General features: G+C 41.3%; 1 protein-coding gene across 3 annotated transcripts; it reads left to right on the top strand.

The window, feature by feature from the left end:
• The first annotated feature begins 3,966 nt into the window (after window positions 1-3,966).
• ATP23 (ATP23 metallopeptidase and ATP synthase assembly factor homolog) lies at window positions 3,967-18,291 on the top strand. Of its 3 annotated transcripts, XM_021922543.2 has the most exons (7): window positions 4,058-4,146; window positions 4,238-4,346; window positions 8,748-8,793; window positions 9,814-9,895; window positions 12,959-13,096; window positions 14,772-14,855; window positions 17,841-18,291. In XM_021922543.2, exons 3-7 carry the CDS (start codon window positions 8,777-8,779, stop codon window positions 18,042-18,044), a joined length of 525 nt encoding a protein of 174 aa, XP_021778235.1. In that variant the 5' UTR covers window positions 4,058-4,146; window positions 4,238-4,346; window positions 8,748-8,776; the 3' UTR covers window positions 18,045-18,291. The 3 variants fall into 3 exon arrangements, with proteins under 3 accessions (XP_009179365.1, XP_021778235.1, XP_017801469.1); XM_009181101.3 differs by having other exon boundaries at window positions 3,967-4,346; XM_017945980.3 differs by lacking the exons at window positions 4,058-4,146; window positions 4,238-4,346 and adding an exon at window positions 8,606-8,647.
• The last annotated feature ends 378 nt before the right edge of the window (window positions 18,292-18,669 follow it).

The raw sequence follows: 18,669 nt of genomic DNA on the forward strand, positions 1-18,669 counted from the left end.
TGCCCGGCCTGAAATTTTTTTTTTTTTTTTCCCGAGCTGCTGTCTCGCTCTGTCGCCCAGGCTGGAGTGCAGTGGCACAATCCCAGCTCACTGAGGCAGGAGAATCACTTGAACCTGGGAGGCGGAGGTTGCAGTGAGCCGGGATGGCGCCACTGCACTCCAGCCTGGGCAACAGAGCAAGACTCTGGCTCCAAAAAACCCAAAAAATTTTAATGAACATATTTTGTTTAAAAGAGACACTTAACGTGGTCATATATGTTCCATTATACCTCTTGTTGGATATTTAAACAATTGATGTCGTCCCCCACTCCTTTTTTTTTTTTTTTTTTTTTTTTGAGGAGGAGGTGTCTTGCTGTATCACACAGGCTGGTCTTGAACTTCTGGGCTCAGGCAGTCCTCCTGCCTCAGCCTCCCAAATAGCTATGATTACATGCCACTGGCCTGGCCATTTTTGCTCTCAATTAGTGCTACAATGGAGAAATGAAAATCCTTATAGCTAAATCTTTGCCCTTGCTCTAATTTCTTTGTGGTAATTCTTTTTCTTTTTAAAACTCATTTGTATTTGCACTTCATTATCTCTTCCTTAATGCCTTTTTATTCCATACTTTATACTGTATACAGATGAAGTTACACATGACATCCAAAGCCCACTTTATTTTTTAAAGTTGATTTTTCTGATTATAAAGGTAATATATGCTTATTGAGGAACATTAGAAAATTTCAGAAGAATGTAACAAGAAAATTCCAATACCTAGACCGCCATTGATACTGTGATATGATTTCTTTCCCTCTGTTTCTTCAACAATCAGTATTGAAAGAGTGTTAGCTGGTTTAGTAAGGAAATGTTGCAGCTTTTGGTTTGTACTTTTTTACTTATTCCTGTAGCTGAAGGGTGTTGCAAATAGTATCCAGAAATAAAGCCACATACCTACAACCAACTGATCTTAGACAATGACAACAAAAATAAATAATGAGAAAAAGACACTCTGTTTAATAAATGGTGCTAGACAAAGTGGATAGACATGCAGAGGAAGAAATTGGACCGCTTTCTTTCACCATATACCAAACTTAACTCAAAATGGATTAGAGTTAAATTTAAGACCTGAAACAATAAAAACCCTAGAAGAAAACCTAGGAAAAAGTCTTGTGGACACTGACCTAGGCAAAGAATTTATGAGCAAGTCTTCAAAAGCAAATGCAACAAAAACAAAAACAGACAAATGAGTTTCATTGTGCTAAAAAGCTTCTGCATAGTAAGATAAATAAATAATCAAATAACCTACAGAATGGACGAACATATTTACAAACTATGTATTCAACAAAGGACTAATATCCAGAATCTACAAGGAACTCAACCAGAAAAAACCAAATAATCCTATTCAAAAGTAGGCAAAGAACAGGAATAGACATTTCTCAAAAGAAGACATACAAGTGGCTAATAAACATGATAAAATTCTCAGCATCACTAATCATCAGAGAAATGCAGATTAAAACCACGGTGAGATACCATCTTGCACCAGTCGGAATGACTATTATTAAAAAGTCAAAAAAACCTGATATTGATGAGAATTCAGAAAAAAGGGATTGCTTATACACTGTTGGTGGGAATGTAAATTAGTACAACCTCTGTGGAAACTCGTATGGAGATTTCTCAACTAAAAATAGAACTACCATTTGACCCACCCAGCAATCTCACTACTGACTACCCAAGGGAAAACAAATTGTCACTGGGTGTGGTGGCTCGTGCTTGTAATCCTAGAGCTTTGGGAGGCTGAGGCAGGAGGATCACTTGATGACAGGAGTTTGAGACCAGCCTGAGCAATATAGCAAAAAACCTCCATCTCTGCAAAAAATTAAAAAGTTAACCAGACATGATGGTGCATGCCAGTGGTTCTAGCTACTCGAGAGACTGAGGTGGTAGGGTTGCTTGAGCCCAAGAGTTCAAGGCTGTGGTGAGCTATGATTACACCACTGCACACCAGCCTGGGTGACAGAGCAAGAACCTGTCTCTGAAAAAGAAAAAAAAAAAAAAAGAAATTATGTGACAAAAAGACAAAGACATAGAACCAACCATCAACCTAAGTGTCCACCAACAGATGGTTAAATAAAATGTGGTATGCATACACCGTGGAATACTATGCAGCCATAAAAATAATGAAATGTATTTTGCAGCAACATGGATGGAGCTGGGGGCCATTATCCTAAGTGAAATAACTCAGAAGCAGAAAATCAAATACCACATGTTCTCACTTATAAGTGGAAGCTAAAGATTGGGTGCATGTGGACATACAGAGGGGAATAATAGACACTGGGGATTCCAAAAGTGGGGAGAGTGGGAGGGAAAGGGTGAGGGTTGAAAAATTAACTATTGGTTACAATGTTGACTGTTTGGGTGATGGGTACACTAGAAGCCCAGACCTCACCACTACATAATATATCTGAATAATAAACCTACACATAAACCACCTGAATCTATGTATAAAAAAAGAAACCATGAAAAAAAATCCAAATAGTATTTCAAATGTGTGTAGGCTATGGTCCTTTTCTAGGCATATCTAGCCTTCCTTCAGTATTCCACACTAATCACACTGAATTGTAATGGCTTAGTTTTCCATATGTATATGTTTTAGTTCTATAACTGGATTGAAAGCTAGTTGTGTGGTCCTAGATAAATTATTGAATTTTGCTGAGCCCACTTTCTTTATCTGCAAATTAGAGATAATACTTTGCAGGGTTGTAGTGAGGATTAGAAATAATGTATCCAAGGTGAGTTTAATTAAAACGTAGTTACTTTGTTTTTGACTTCTGGCTTTAGCAGTCTATGTACACAGGAGGTGTTTGTATTTTTATAATATTCCAAATGAATGACTATACTAGCATCCCACCCAGTTTAGATATTTATTGAGCATATATGACACATAAAGCATAACCGTAAAGGCCTGGTGAGCCTATATTATTCAGATATGTTTCTTACATAAACCACATGCTGCTTTTCATCTTTAGCAATTTTCTTAGTCATCTGTTTCCTCAGTCTCTTAACACTTTGCCTGACCCATTAGTAGGTGCTGAATAAATGTGTGAGCTGAGTGGAATAATTTAGTAGGAAAAGAGAAACACAAATTGGATAAAACCTGGCAGGCCACGATGAAAATGATTAACAGGTATAAAGTACTTTGTACATTGGGAGATCAGGAGACATTGATTTTGATTAAGGTATCTGGGAATGCCCTGTGGAGTAGGCAGATTTGACCTGGGCCCCAATAATAGGGGCTGAGGCAAGGAGCTTAAAGATGGAAATAACAATGTGAGTTAAGGCTGAGAGGTAGACGTAAACACGGTGCGCTTTGTTATCAGGGAGTTATTGGTCGGCGGGAGTGCAGAAGAGTAGGGTAAGTGAATGGGTACAGATGGGAAGAAAAATGTCGTTGATCCTACATTTTGAGGATTTTGATGTGACTCGTTACTCTTTATAGTTTAAAAATGTTTCTGAAAAATACTGCTTTCAATATGGCCTGAGGCATCCTTGGGCTGAGTGGATCTGAGGGATGGCAGGGGTCGGGAAAGTGGCGGGCCAGCGATGACAACTAGCCTGTCCCTGAAGAAAGCCGGGAGTGGCAGGATGGCCGAGACCTTCCGCGGCACAAGAGCACTTAGTGGCCAATATTTGCCCCGAGGTGAGGAAGGAGTGTCTGCGAGGAGGCGGGACACCCTTAGCAGCTCCGCAGGCAGCAGGAAGCGGCAGAACAACGCTTGTAAAGGCCTGTCACCCACACTGGGTGGGCAGCGGCGAAGTCCTCGGCAGCCCGGGTGTTGCCTTTGAGGGAAGTCGCAAGACCCAGCTCCGCCCAACAGCATCTGGCCCTGCGCCCCTCTCCCCGCCCCTCTCCCCACCCCTCTCCCCGCCCCTCGCCCCCTCTCCTCTCTCCCCTCTCCCCGCCCCTCGCCCCTCTCCCCGCCCCTCGCCACTCGCCCTGTGCCCCGTGCTCCCGGTCTGGTTCAAAGCTCCTTCCCGCCTAACGTCTTCAGCCCAGCCTGGCTGCCCTTCTTCCCTGCGGAGGGAGGGCCTGGGCGGTCGGGTTGGCGGGAGGAAGGTTACCTTTCCCGGTCTCGCTCCGGCCGCCCGAGCCGGAGAGAAGCAGCGGCGAGGTCTGCGGGCAGCATGGCGGGAGCTCCGTACGAGCGCGGGAGGGGCCCCGCGGCAGGGGAGCAGCTGCAGCAGCAACACGTCTCTTGCCAGGTCTTCCCCGAGCGTGTGGCCCAGGGGAATCCCCAGCAAGGGTTCTTCTCCAGCTTCTTCACCAGCAACCAGAAGTGCCAGCTTAGGCTCCTGAAGACGCTGGAGACAAGTAGGAGCCATGACCTGGAGGCTGGGGTTCGGCCGAATGGGTCTGAGACCGGGTGGGCGAGGAAGGGCCTGGGCAACACCTGGCCAGCGGCTGCAGTTTCAGCCTCGGGGCTGAGTGAACCAGGTTCAGCACAGAGTGTAGGCAGATAGGGCATCATGGGGGCTTGGTTGGGCGCCTGGGGCTCAGTTTTCCCACCAGAGGAGGCGCTGAGACCCTTTTCGTCGCTGTTTTTGGCTTGGGGAATGAGTTTGTCTGCCCTTTTTTGTCATTCACTGTTGTGACACATCCTCCGATTTCTTACATAAGTTATGCAGCCACATTGTGACTTCAGGGTAAGGGTGAGGCCGAGTTTTAAAGAGCCAGCGAGGTTAATTAAGGCATACAAAGTCTGTAAAAATGTAATTAAAGCATACAGAGACTGTAAAAATGTAAAAACAGTTTTGCAAACCTGTCCTTCCTTGGAAGGGGTTCTTAGCCTTCATGCATGAATGGGCTTCAGAGCGTAGAAATCCCTGAAATGGTCTGTGAAATCGTGCGTGTGTGTGTGTGTGTATGTGCCTAAGTGCATTTCTTTTTCTTTTTTTTCTTTTTTGAGACGGAGTCTTGCTCTGTCGCCCAGGCTGGAGTGCAGTGGCGCGATCTCGGCTCACTGCAAGCTCCGCCTCCCAGGTTCACGCCATTCTCCTGCCTCAGCCTCCTGAGTAGCTGGGACTACAGGAGCTCGCCACCACGCCCTGCTAATTTTTTGTATTTTTAGTAGAGCCGGGGTTTCACCGTGTTAGCCAAGATGATCTCGATCTCCTGACCTCGTGATCCATCCGCCTTGGCCTCCCAAAGTGCGGGATTACAGGCGTGAGTCACTGCGCCCGGCCCTAAGTATATTTTTTTTTGTGGGAGAGAGAGTTAATAGCTTCATTATATTCTCAAAGAGGCCAACGACCCCACAAAGGTTAAGAACTGCTGTGGGTTAAACAGGAACACAACTGCCCATTGACAAATTTCTCTCCAGTAGCAGAGACATTGCACTAGAGAAGATTTCTTTTTTTTTTTTGAGACGGAGTCTCGCCTACGCTTCAGGCTGGAGTGCAGGTCGGATCTCAGCTCACTGCAAGCCCGGCCCTGGCTTACTGCCTCCTGCCTCAGCTCCCCGAAAGTAGCTGGGACTACAGGCTACTCGGCCCACCTCCCCAGCTAAGTTTTTGTATTTTTTAGTAGAGACGGGGTTTCACCGTGTCAGCCAGGATGGTCTCGATCTCCTGACCTCGTGATCCGCCCGTCTCGGCCTCCCAAAGTGCTGGGATTACAGGCTTGAGCCACCGCGCCCGGCCTGAGAAGATTTCTTAATTCCTTTACATTGACATAGACTTAGTGTACATTCAGATACATTTGGAAAATTAGTCTTAAACGTACTTGTCCCAAAGCAAGGTTACTATTTTATAGTTGGTCAGTCACAGTTCAAAAGTCAACCACGGAAAGATTTTCCAACCTTCTTGGGATTACCTGCTTGTAGAGACTCAGGGAAGTAGGAGGGGGAAGGGGAGGCGAGGGTAAAAGGGGAGAGAATGATGATATTGTATTTACTATACAAATATGTATTGAGTGCCTCCCAGGTTTTGGTGGGGGAAGTAGAAAGATAGCACCCTGCCTGGAAGGTGCTTTAAAGTGGAATAGAGTGGAAAGAGTGTGGGTTGCAGAGTTAGATGTGGGTTCAAATGCGGATCCCTTTCCTCAGGTGTGGAAGAGTGACTTAACTTCTCTGATCCTCACTATTCTTATTGTAAAAAAAGAGAAGGGGAAAAATACCTCTTTTAGGGTTGTTGTGAAAAATAGATTTTATGGGGCTGGGTACGGTGGCTCATGCCTGTAATCTCAGCACTTTGGGGAGCCAAGGCAGGGGGATCGCTTGAACTCAGATGTTTAAGACCAGCCTGGGCAATATAGGGAGACCCTGTCTCTACAACAAATAAAAAAATTAGCTGATGTGGTGGCTCGTGCCTGTAGTCCCAACTATTTAGGAGGCTGAGGCAGGAGATTTGCTTGAACCCAGGAGGCTGAGGCTGCAGTGAGCTATGATTGCATCACTGCACTCCAACCTGGGCAACAGAGCAAGACCCTGTCTAAAAAAAAAAAGTATTGATTTTATGAATGTAAAGTACCAGCATATCAGGAGCTGAGCTGAATAAATGGTAGCTGTTTTTATAGTGGAAGGGCCACACAGTGGAGGAAGAGTAGAAATAGATAGGATGTGAGGAAGGTGGGGTGCTGAACATGAGCCCCAGTAGGAATCAATGGACCTCAATCTTCCAAGGGCAGGGTGGCTGGGAGGGCCTGTTGGTGGTATTAAAGTGTCAACCTGCAGCTTTAAAATCCTGTCCCTGTGTGGGGCGTGGTGGCGGAAACCAGTCCTCATGGGAGACTTTTTTTTTTTTTTTTCACCAAAACAATTTTATTCTAAATATTGCTGCAGGTCCTTTTTGAAGTACTAAACCAAGGTGCTGCCTGCATTTGTTTTTTTTTTTTTTTAAGTATGAGGACTACAGACTTTTGAAACTGTTTTAACTTTGTAAAATTCTCCTAGTTGCATGAATAATAATGTGCTTAATATGGTACCTGCTACCTGGTATTCACTGAATTAATAATACTTATTGTTAACAATAATTATTCTACTGTGAACACTCTTGCAAGGGGCAGGTTGGTAAAGCAGTAACCTATACCTGACTTTCTCATCTCACATTTCTTTCGCCTATTTTTGTCTTCAACCTTTTTTTTAAACATTAGTTTCTTTTTCACTTTTTTTTGGGTTACGTCATATAATTGGCTGTGCATTTATACTCTCAGACAAGATGCCTATGGGAAAAGTTAATATCAGAGGCATTTGGGTTCCTTGTACTTTCCTGTAGTAGTCACGAGCCCATAGAGTCTTAGATGTGGAAGGGCCCTGAGGAATCGTCTAGGCCTCCTTGTAATTGTCCCCTTACAAGGAAACCTCTGTGCCATTGCTGGCCAGATACTCCACAGACCTCTACTGGAACACAGTTACCTGTTCCCTGAGGCTCTTTCAATCTACTGTCTATTGTTTCACCAGCTTTAATTGTTGGAGAAAAATCCTTTCTCTTACTGAGCTGAAATCTGCTGCGTGTAACTTCCATACTTTGGTCCTTGTTCTGCCCTTTGAAGAAATATTAACTGAATCTAGTCCCACATGGCACCCCTTCAATACTTGAAGCTACTGTGGTCCTAGTTAAGTCTTCTGTCTCCTTTCCAACCCCCTAAATCCTTTCTTGCTTCTTACTGGGAAGTAGTCCTGTAGTACCCTAGTCACTATCCCCTGTGGAAGAGCTTCAGTGGCAGGTCCCGTTTAGAACGTGGTAGTACTCAGCATGGGACATGGTGTTGCCAGTATGGTCTGACCAGGACAGAACAGTGTGGCTACTGGCTTCCCCAAATCTAGGTACTGTGCTGTTATTCACTTTTTTTTTTTTTTTTTTTGAGACGGAGTCTTGCTCTGTCGCCCAGGCTGGAGTGCAGTGGTGTGATCTGGGCTCACCGCAAGCTCCGTCTCCCGGGTTCACACCATTCTTCTGCCTCAGCCTCCTGAGTAGCTGGGACTACAGGCGCCCGCCACCACGCCCGGCTAATTTTTTGTATTTTGGTAGAGACGGGGTTTCACTGTGTTAGCCAGGATGGTCTCAATCTCCTGACCTCGTGATCCGCCTGCCTCGGCCTTGCAAAGTGCTGGGATTACAGGTGTGAGCCACCGCGCCCAGCACTGTTGTTCACTTCTAAGGAATGTGGCCGTAGATTCCCTCAGTCTTTTGGTATATATCGTAATACAACGTGTTTGATCATTTAACTAAACATGAACTTTAAAAGCATAGTTGATACTGTCTAAGATGCTTAGTAGTACCATCTTTGTATTTGTGTTAGTGTTTTTTTTCAGTACAAACTTGCTTTGATGTTAATTTAAACTTGGCCTCTCATGTCAATTTTTACCAATTTTAAGATAAGATTACTTTTTTTTTGAGACAGTCACTCTATCTTCCAGGCTGGAGTGCAGTGGTGTGATCTCAGCTCACTGTAACGTCTGTCTCCCTGGTTCAAGCGATTCTCATGCCTCAGCTTCCCAAGTAGCTGAGACTACAGGCATGTGCCACCATGCCCAGCTAATTTTTGTATTTTTAGTAGAGATGGGGTTTTGCCATGTTGGTCAAGCTGGGCTTGAACTCCTGGCCTCAAATGATCCACCTGCCTCAACCTCCTAAAGTGCTGGGATTACAGGCATGAGCCACTGCATCTGGCCTGTGAGTTACTTTTTGATAATATCTTACACTGCTATTTGGGTAGTTTAATTGGTGCTACTTTTCCAATTAGCTTACTTAATTAAATCAATATCTTTTTTAGATCCGTATGTCAAACTTCTGCTTGATGCTATGAAACACTCAGGTTGGTAAGTAACTCTTTTTGAACTGCTGCTCTGAGATCTGGCTGCTGAAAACAAAAACCAAGTTCTCTTCTTAAGAGAACTGCTTAGGATTTCTCTGAGGTCACGAAGTCTTTTCCATAGGGTAAATAGAGGTAATTGGCTGCATTGTTTCCAGGCAGGCCTTGTTCTCTTTGGACATCTTCTGCCCTAACTAAAGTTCTTTTTTTTTTTTTTTGAGACAGAGTCTCGCTCTTGTTGTCCAGGCGGGAGTGGGCAGTGGCGCTGTCTTGGCTCACTGCAACCTCCCTCTCCCAGGTTCAAGCAATTCTTCTGCCTCAGCCTCCCGAGTAGCTGGGTTTACAGGCGCACATCACCATGCCCGGCTAATTTTTGTATTTTTAGTAGAAATGGGGTCTCACCACATTGACCAGACTGGTCTCAAGCTCCTGTCCGCAAGTGATCCACCCACCTTGGCCTCCCAAAGTGCTGGGATTACAAGCGTGAGCCACTGCTCCAGCCCAGCTCATTTTCTAGCTCTTACCATTCACCTTGGGTGATTAGTAAAGACAGTACTCAAATTTTTCTTGTAAGTAATTACCAATCCTGGCCTTTCTGCTACACCAGCCTGAGCATTGTTTTTAATGGAAAAGAACTCTCAGCTTGTTATGTAGGAACCTTGCAGATGTTGTATAACTTTGAGGGGTTTAAAGGAAGTGACTTCTGACATCTAGTTCTTAACATTCTGGCCCAAGGGCAGGAACTCCAGCATACTTGCAATATGGCCATAATCAGTTGAACAAATGTTTTATGGAATCATATCTATAGAATTTGAACTAGGATGCATTTTGCGTACAACCTCCTTATTTTACAGGTGAGATAACTGAGTCCTGAAGATGTTAAGTTTCTTTCCCAAGGTTTCCTATGTGTTAGTAGTAGAGGGTATTTACTGTATGGTGGAGGGTCTCCTGAGTCCTGGCCCAGAGCTGTTTGCCATATACACACTGTTTCTGGACATTGTCTCTTTAATCTATTCTTGCCTTTTAGTGCTGTTAACAAAGATAGACACTTTTCTTGCGAAGACTGTAATGGAAATGTCAGTGGAGGTTTTGATGCTTCAACATCTCAGGTAGGCATTATTGCCAAATTGTTTCCTTCCCTTTAATCCTCTCTCTTGATATTTTTTGAGCATCTTCCACATGCTTGGCATTCTGTTTGATAGACTTTGTGTAGGACTAAAAAAGTGAATTAGTTATCCTTACTCTAAGGAGTTTACTCTTAAAATCTCTTAAGGAGTTTATAACCTTACAGGAAAGATAAGACATGAACACAGATAATTATAAAATGAGGCAGGCTAAACCATTTTAGATGGGCTTGGTTACCACAGTGGGACAGTGATGTGATTGATTGAAAGATGCCAACAGATTCAACTAGAGGATATAAACACCTCCTTAGGGGCAGAGCAGGGGCAGCATGAGCAAAAGTGCATGCTAGGAAACTGCATGACATGGGTAGGGAATGGCATATTGTCTAGTTTATCTCGAGGGGAGGAACACGTGGGGAATAAGGGAAAATAGGATTGGAAAGAAATGTAAGCCATATGTTGGGAGGCCTTGAATGCTAAACGAAAGGGTTTTACCTTTACATAGTGAGAAGTGATACTGCCTGTGAAAATCTTTCATTAGGGGAGTTTTCTTATCTGTACAATATGGACAATGATTTTATGAAATGATTATTTTATGGAATGATTATGAGAATTAAATGAGATATTTCTTACAGAGTTGCTTATCTTAGTGCCTGGCCCATAGTAAGCATGCAATAAATTTTATTATTAGTTTTAAGTTATCAGAGGGTTTCGACAGAGTCTTGAAGGTGGTAGATAATGTCATGTGATGAGGGTAAATGATGGTGTTATAAGTAACTGTTTCCCACCTGAATGTATAATTCATATTTAACTACACTTAACTGTTTCCTGCTGGATAATTCTATATGTATTTAGATTATTTATAGCATTTTTACAGTAATCATGGGAAGTGGCAATATAGAGCAAGGGTAAGAAGTTTAGATTTTGGAGTCAGACTTGAGTTCAAATCTTAGTTTCCCTGCTTATTATCCGTGGGGCTTGGGCAAGTATTTTTCTTCTTCTCAGTTTCCTCATTTGTAAACTGGTAGTCACAATACCTATAGCTCTCAAAATGGCTCTGGATAAGTTCACCCCCTTCCCGGTCCCCCCAGGGTTAAATAGAGTGCACATCTTGAACTTTCATCCTAATTCTCAGCAGTGTTGAACACAGTTGGGAACCCTCTCCTTTTATTTTATTATTATTATTTTTAATTATTATTATTTTTGAGACAGAGTCTCACTCTGTCGCCCAGGCTGGAATGCAGTGGCGCAATATGGGCTCACTGCAACCTCTGCCTCCTGGGTTCAAGTGATTCTCCTGCCTCAGCCTCCTGAGTAGTTGGGATTGCAGGCATGTGCCACCACGCCCAGCTAATTTTTATATTTTTAGTAGAGACAGGGTTTTGCCATATTGGCCAGGCTGGTCTTGAACCCCTAACCTCAGGTGATTCCCCCACCTTGGCCTCCCAAACTGCTAGGATTATAGGTGTGAGCCACCATGCCTGGCCTATTTTTTTAAGTGAAAATTTTTATTATGAAGTATTCATACAGAAGAGTAAAAAACCTGTGTGTCCGCTTTCAGTAATAATAAAGTGCACACCTATGTAACCACCACCCAGACTAGAGAAAAAGAACATTACTAGGACTTCAGAAACCTGTGTGGTCCTCTTGAATCAGGTCCTTTTCCCTTCCTTAACCTGATTTTTGTGGTAACCATTCCCTGCTTTTCTGAATGACTTTACCATCTACATATACAGTCCAACAGTGTGTTATTTAGTTGACTGCTTTTGAGCTTCATACATGATATACTTTGAGTTTTATGTAGTATTTTGTAGTATTATGAAATTGTGTAGTAGATAGTCTCCAACTTACTTCCCACGTTCAACATTAGTGAGATTCTTTCTTGTCATTGTGTGTACCTCTCTGGTTTATTCAGTTTCCCTGTTATATAGTATTTATTCTGTTGTGTATTTGTACTACAGTTTACTTTAATATTGATTGTTTCCAACTTTACTATTATGAACAATGCTGCTATAAATATTCTTGACCTTCACTAGTGGTACACATTGCAAGAATTTCTCTAAGTATATGCTCAAGAGCAGAATTACTGGGTCGTATAGTTTGTGTACACTTGACTTCAGCTGTTAATGCCAAACACTTTCTTTGGTTTCTAGTATGCAGCATTCTTCTGGTTGCTCCTTTGCTAGTTTACTTTCCTCTGCCAGCATTTAAATGTTGAAGTCCCTCAATCCTTGGTCATAGAGACCCTTCTTTTCTTACTCTGTACTCTGCCAAGGAGGTCTCATCAGTTTTCTGGGGTCAAAGCTCATTTTTAAGAACTCCACATTCCATATATCCAAGTGCCCATTTAACATCTCTACTTGAGCATCTTTTTATTTATTTATTTATTTATTTTTATTTTTAGTGAAAATAAATTTTTTTGGGGACAGGGTCTTGCTCTGTTGCCTAGGCTGGAGTGCAGTGGTGCAATCATGGCTTACTACAGCCTTGAACTCCTGGGCTCAAGCGATCCTCCCATCTCAGCCTCCTGAGTAGTTGGGACTACAGGTATGCATCACTGGATCCAGCTAACTTTTAAAATTTTTTGTAGAGATGAGGCCTCATTATGTTGCCCAGGCTGGTCTTAAACTCCTGGCCTCAAATGATCCTTCCGCCTTAGCCTCCCAAAGTGCTGGGATTACAAGCGAGAGCCACGGTTCCCCGCCTACTTAAGTGTCTTGAAGACACTTTAGACTTGAAATGTGTGAGTCCAAATTAATGATTCCCCAGTGAGGATGGTGCATGAATACATCCTTAATCTACGTACTGCTATAGTCCAGAGAGAAGAGAAGGGAGAAGTTAGTCACTGGGCGAGGCAATTGGAGCATGTACACTTCGGACTGGGACTTGTCCCATGGGTAGATGTGCGGCCAGTGGAGAAGAGTGGGTAGAGATATTCCAGGCAGGTGAGCTTGTCGGGGAGAGGTGAGGTCATGTGGGAGAGAAGATCGAGTCTATGAAAGGAAATTTTAGAAATCACTGAACTTCTTTTATTTTGGTGTCTCCTAGATAGTTTTGTGCCAGAATAACATCCATAATCAGGCCCATATGAACAGAGTGGTCACCCACGAGCTCATTCATGCATTTGATCATTGTCGTGCTCATGTCGACTGGTTCACCAACATCAGACATTTGGCGTGCTCAGAGGTGAGTTTTATTGTATTTTTCTCCAGAACACTCTATGCTTGAATATTTTATTCAAGTGTAATTTATTTAAATGTATTCCTTTTCCTACTGTCATAGCTCTACCTTAGTCTTGAATTTCTGTTTTTAACTAACATTGAATACCATTTTTGATATACAGCTAGAGAAATTTAAAGTATATTTTTAGAAGTCTGTTAACTATATCCTGTAAGTCCTAATAATAGTGATGACTGACTTTAATAAGCTATTAGTTTTTTCCTATGGGATACATTTTATAATGTGAAAAAATAATAATTAACATTTACTGAGGGCTATATTCCAAACACTGTTCTGTTTGCACAGATTCTTATTTAATCTTCACAATAACCCACTGAGGTAGATATACTATTATTGTCCCTGTTTTATGTATGTGGAAAGTGAGACAGTTGTTTAGATTCCAAAGTTAGTAAGTGGCAGAGGCAGGATTACAACCAGTATTTTTAACTAGCTTGCCCAGCTGCCTTCCATAGAGTTCCTTGCTTGCCCTAGAGTAAAACATGCTCGTTTCAAAAATACAACATGAAAAGATATTTATTACTAAGCACATTGGATTGCTCGGAATATGCTCCTAGAGAGAGCATATTCTGCATATGCATATACTTGGATGTCATTAATTGAAGAGTTAATTAAAATAATCTAAAGCTCAAGCCTATACTTCATAACTTAGATTATTTTCCCTTTCTCTTGAAATTAATATGTAGCCCCCCTGCATCTAATTAGAATTCCAATTATTTGGAGAATAGACTGAAACCTGAGTTTTTAAATAGGTCTCTCTCTTGGGTGCTGTGAGAATTAATGCCTTGTAGCTAAAGTGTGTTAAGTACTTTGAGCTCCTCAGAGGAATGAGGCCATAATATTGTAGAAGGAACACAAAGTGGACCATTCTGTTAGCAATGAATTAGCAAAAATGTGGTCAGGCTGCCTGTAGAATCTATGTGGGTTGTTCTAAGACTTTTTTATTCATTAAAGTATAGTAAATCTGAAAATATGTCCTAATTTCAGGCTGTCATGCTCATAGCATGACCGGTTTGGAATGTTCTTGATTCTTTGTGTTTTGTATGGCTTCATTTTTCATAGGACAATCAAGTCCCTAGAGGAAGGTCCTGAACTTAGACAGGTTTGAGGGAAGCTGCAAGAGAGATTCGGGCTAGGGTTGGGAGGGTCATATCCTCATAGTGTCTCAGATATTAATGCATTCCGTTTTAAGCTCACTTTGAAACTCAATTTATTTCAAGAATGCTTTCTTGAAGTACTTTTTAGTAATTTCTACAAGTATTTGTATCTTGTAGAGTGTGTAATTTAACTCTGAGGTCTAGCTCTCTGACCTTTGGTTCCAAAAAGAAATTAGTTCTGTCAGTAAAGCTACAGCATAAAGTTTAGAAAATTTCCTTTGGTAGGCGACTGAACTTTTCCCCATCTCTCCAGTGTATTTGGCATTGTCTAGCATAGCTCATAGATACTTGCTTTTGTCGTCAATAGAGTTTAAAAAGTCCTTTAAGAAGAAGTAGTACAAATACTCTTTTCTCAGACAAAGATGCTAATTTTATATTCTTTTCTAATTTTAAAAAATTGGTTGATATCATAAAGATATACAGAGCATGAACGTTTATTTTCTTTTTGTCTGTCTTCTGTGTGATAGGTTCGAGCTGCTAACCTTAGTGGAGACTGCTCACTTGTCAATGAAATATTCAGGTTACATTTTGGATTGAAACAACACCACCAGGTAAAAGCTAACATGCAATCACTTCCCCTCCAGAGTGTTATGAGTGGAAATAATGAATAAAGAAATGAAAAGTACATTCAGTATTTGAAATTTGAAAGAACTTCCTATGTGAAAAGAATACAAAGTATGTACCATTTAAACAAAGTAGATGGAATTTAGTTCTACTTTATAATTATGGGCAAGCTATGTGACTCAATGAGTGTGTGAGATATTTTAATAATGAAAGGAGGCCTGGCACAGTGGCTTGTGCCTCCCAGCACTTTGGGAGGCTGAGGCGGGCGGATCACAAGGTCAGGAGATCAAGACCAGAGTGGCCAACATGGTGAAACCCTGTGTCTACTAAACATACAAAAAAATTAGCTGGGCGTGGTGGCGCATGCCTATAGTCCCAGCTACTCTGGAGGCTGAGGCAGGAGAATCGCTGGAACCTGGGAGATGGAAGTTGCAGTGAGCCGAGGTCGTGCCACTGCACTCCAGCCTGGGCCACAGAGTGAGACTCCTTCTGAAAAAAAGAAAGAAAGGAGCTAAGATCTTGCACCTGGGATACTTTTCGATGAGGGTGGATAAGGAATGGAAGTGAAATCACAGCATGTCTTACTGTTATTCTAACAATTCTTGACTTCTGTTTTGAATCTACCATAGCATTCTGGAAACAAAAAATGTAATCCCTTTCAGAACAGAGAGTGTGTTGCTCCACAAGTTATGGCTATGTCTCAGTGTACCTGTAAAGGCTGTATAATGTGATAGAAAACCTTTGGCTTAGCACAGACTTGAGTATGATGAGCTTAGCTGAGAGGGATTTGTGTTAACAAAACAAAAACAAAAAACAAAAGAGATAGCTATAAGGCAAGATTATCCTGCTGGAAAGACTTTGAGATCTGTATTAGATGGATGTGGGGAAAGGAAGTATAGAACTCATGGATTGATAATGAATGTGAGCAGTTCTGCTCACAGCCACCCCGGGCCTCTGTCCACATTTAGGAGAAAGGGTGGTCAGTCATTTTCTACAGTAAGAGCCTGCTGAGCCAGTTTGTGAAGTATGTGAGCATCAGGATATCAGTTCCAACTAGATGAAAAAAGATACGCTAAGGACAACAGGAAGGCCCTTGGTTTTCTGGAGAAGAGAGTAACTCAGCTCTGGGGTGGAGGGTGGAGTCACAGTGAGCTACTCAGAGAAACTGTGAACTGAGTGAATCGGAGCGAGAAGAAAAGCCTGCTGCCTGGAAAGGGTGATTACTCTGGACAGTGAGGTGTTCAGCCTGTGCCAGGTCAGCTTATTGATATGCCACTGACTTGTCTTGTGCTGCATGTTTTCTGTGCCCTTGAGTCCCTGCTTCTCTGGTGAATTCTGTGTGTTCTGACTGTCAGTGGAGAGGGGTGGAAGCAGGGTCCACATCAGCACACCCCTAGAGAAGAGGATAATGTGATTAAAGCATGTGCTGGCATAGCTCATGGATATCTGCTCTTGTCAATAGAGTTTGAAAAATTCCTTAAAAAAAAAACTGTTACATATACTCTGTTTTTAGAAAAATATGCTAATTTTATATTCTTTTCCAATTAAAAAAATAAGTTGATATAATAAAGGAGTAGAGCGTGATTTTTTTTTTTTTTTATTCACCTTATATCTTTGTGATAAGTTTGTGATGCACTCAGTCTTTGAAAGAGAAGTTTTCCTCTTTTTACCACTGGGTAGCAGCAGCAGAAAACAAATAGAAATAGCAATAGGACAGAAAATATGTGGAGGTAGTAGGAATGTGGCTGAGGGAGAAGAGTCTTAGAGAATGGAGTTCCTGCTTTTGTACAGCATGTGCCCAGGGAATAGAAACAGCAAGTACAGTTGCTGATTGTAAAATTGCGTAGTCATACCTTTATTTTAACAGAAATTTATTATGTCTAAAAAGAAGTAAATCTGTGGTCTACACTTGTGTCTCCTAACCCTGTAGCTTCAGGAGACAAATTTTTATACTTTTTTTTCCCTGCAGGGGAGAAATTTCCTCTCTTTTTAGCAATTGTTGTTTTGGCTTCACATGGTTCTTTTCTTCTTCCTTTATGCCTGGGGTTTATTTTTTAAAATCAGTGTTTGGTAAAATTCAGGTTGAGAAACACTAGATTCCAATGTGAGTATCTCCAGCTTGAGCACACTGACCAGGCCAATGAAAAACTGGGAACATGCAGAGAAAACAGATGGTTGTCAGGATGCACAGCCATCCAAACCAGTGTTTGATTATTTTTAGGAAAAGGTCAAGTGCCATTCTTTTGAGTTTTAATTTGGGCCTGGGGAGAAATAAATGGATTAAAAGCTCTCCAAGAATTGGAATGGCAGGGTCTTATATTTCTTAAATATTTAAATTAGAGTATTGAGAAATTCTAGCCTATTACTATGAAACATTAGGTAAATTAGTATCTTAGAACTTTAATATCTGTGTAAAGAACAATCAGGAAAAAAAGTTGTTTAATTTCCACGCCCCTTAAAAAATTAAGGTACTTTCCAAGTTTGGGTGGATATGTGTATGGTTTTCTGTTGCCTCCAGAGAGGACTTACCCTTCTCAAAGGAAAAGTTATGTAGCATTGGTCAACTGAAAAGAAAGAGAGGTACAGAAGTGAAGTGTATTTTAAATTTAATTAAATTTTATAAAAAAGTCAATCAGGACCTTATAGACTTTTTTTTTTTTTGGCGATTTTGCAAATTGGGAGATACTGTTTGGTAGACACTGCGTAGAATTTCTGAGAATGACATCTGCTTATATTAGTGGGAAAGATGAGAAAATAGAGGTCTTACTTATGCCTAAATAATTTTAGGTTGAGCTAAAAATACTCCTTAAGTGTTATGTATCTTTGTTCATTTTGTTTTCTTCTTTGGAATGATAGAAATTAGTAAAATAATATGAGGAAATTAATTTTAATTAATTCAGACATTAGATAAAATGTATTATTTTATGATTGTTTATATAAAATTAGAGCCTCATACTTTTCCTTCTTTTTAGACTTGTGTGCGAGACAGAGCCACTCTTTCTATCCTGGCTGTTAGGAATATCAGCAAAGAAGTAGCTAAAAAGGCTGTCGATGAAGTTTTTGAATCTTGTTTCAATGACCATGAACCTTTTGGAAGGATCCCACATAACAAGACTTATGCAAAATATGCTCATAGAGACTTTCAAAACCGTGATCGGTATTATTCAAATATATGAGCACAATGACATTTTATATTACGGAGCTTCCATCATCATGCAGAAAAAAAAATTTGTTCTCAAGTGAACAAACATATAAAATGTAAACAATCCATTCAATCCAGATAAAACAGAAGATTGTGATTCTAGCATATTATCAGAAAAAGTAACTATGGCAAAAAATGAAACTGCTTTAAACTCCAAGGCAAAAATTGTATCTTTATAGCTAACCGTTTAGTAAATAAATAAATTACATTTTTGTATTTTAGTGATTTGTTTTTATTACATGTGATTATTTTAAAATTTGATTAAGAAACCTGTGAAGTGTGCCCTTCCATGATGTTGATAGGTGACCACTATTGGTATTTACGTTAAATGTAAAGAAATGTGTACTGATCTCATTGTAGGACTCTTACCGAGCTGTTGTTATGATGAAAATTGGAAATAATTCATTCAGTGGTCGATGCTATCCTTTCCCTATTCTTCTTTTATCATATATGTAGGACCCGTATGGCCTAATTTTCTGGGGACAGTCCTGGTTAGATCTTTTTCTTTTTAATAAAGGCAGTGGTCAAATTTTAGCTCCAGATCGACTGTAAGAACAAACCAGCAATACCAAGAGGACCCACAGACCCTCTGAAGGAAG

The sequence above is a fragment of the Papio anubis genome, chromosome 9, assembly GCF_008728515.1.
Source record: "Papio anubis isolate 15944 chromosome 9, Panubis1.0, whole genome shotgun sequence".
NCBI classification, from domain to species: domain Eukaryota; kingdom Metazoa; phylum Chordata; class Mammalia; order Primates; family Cercopithecidae; genus Papio; species Papio anubis.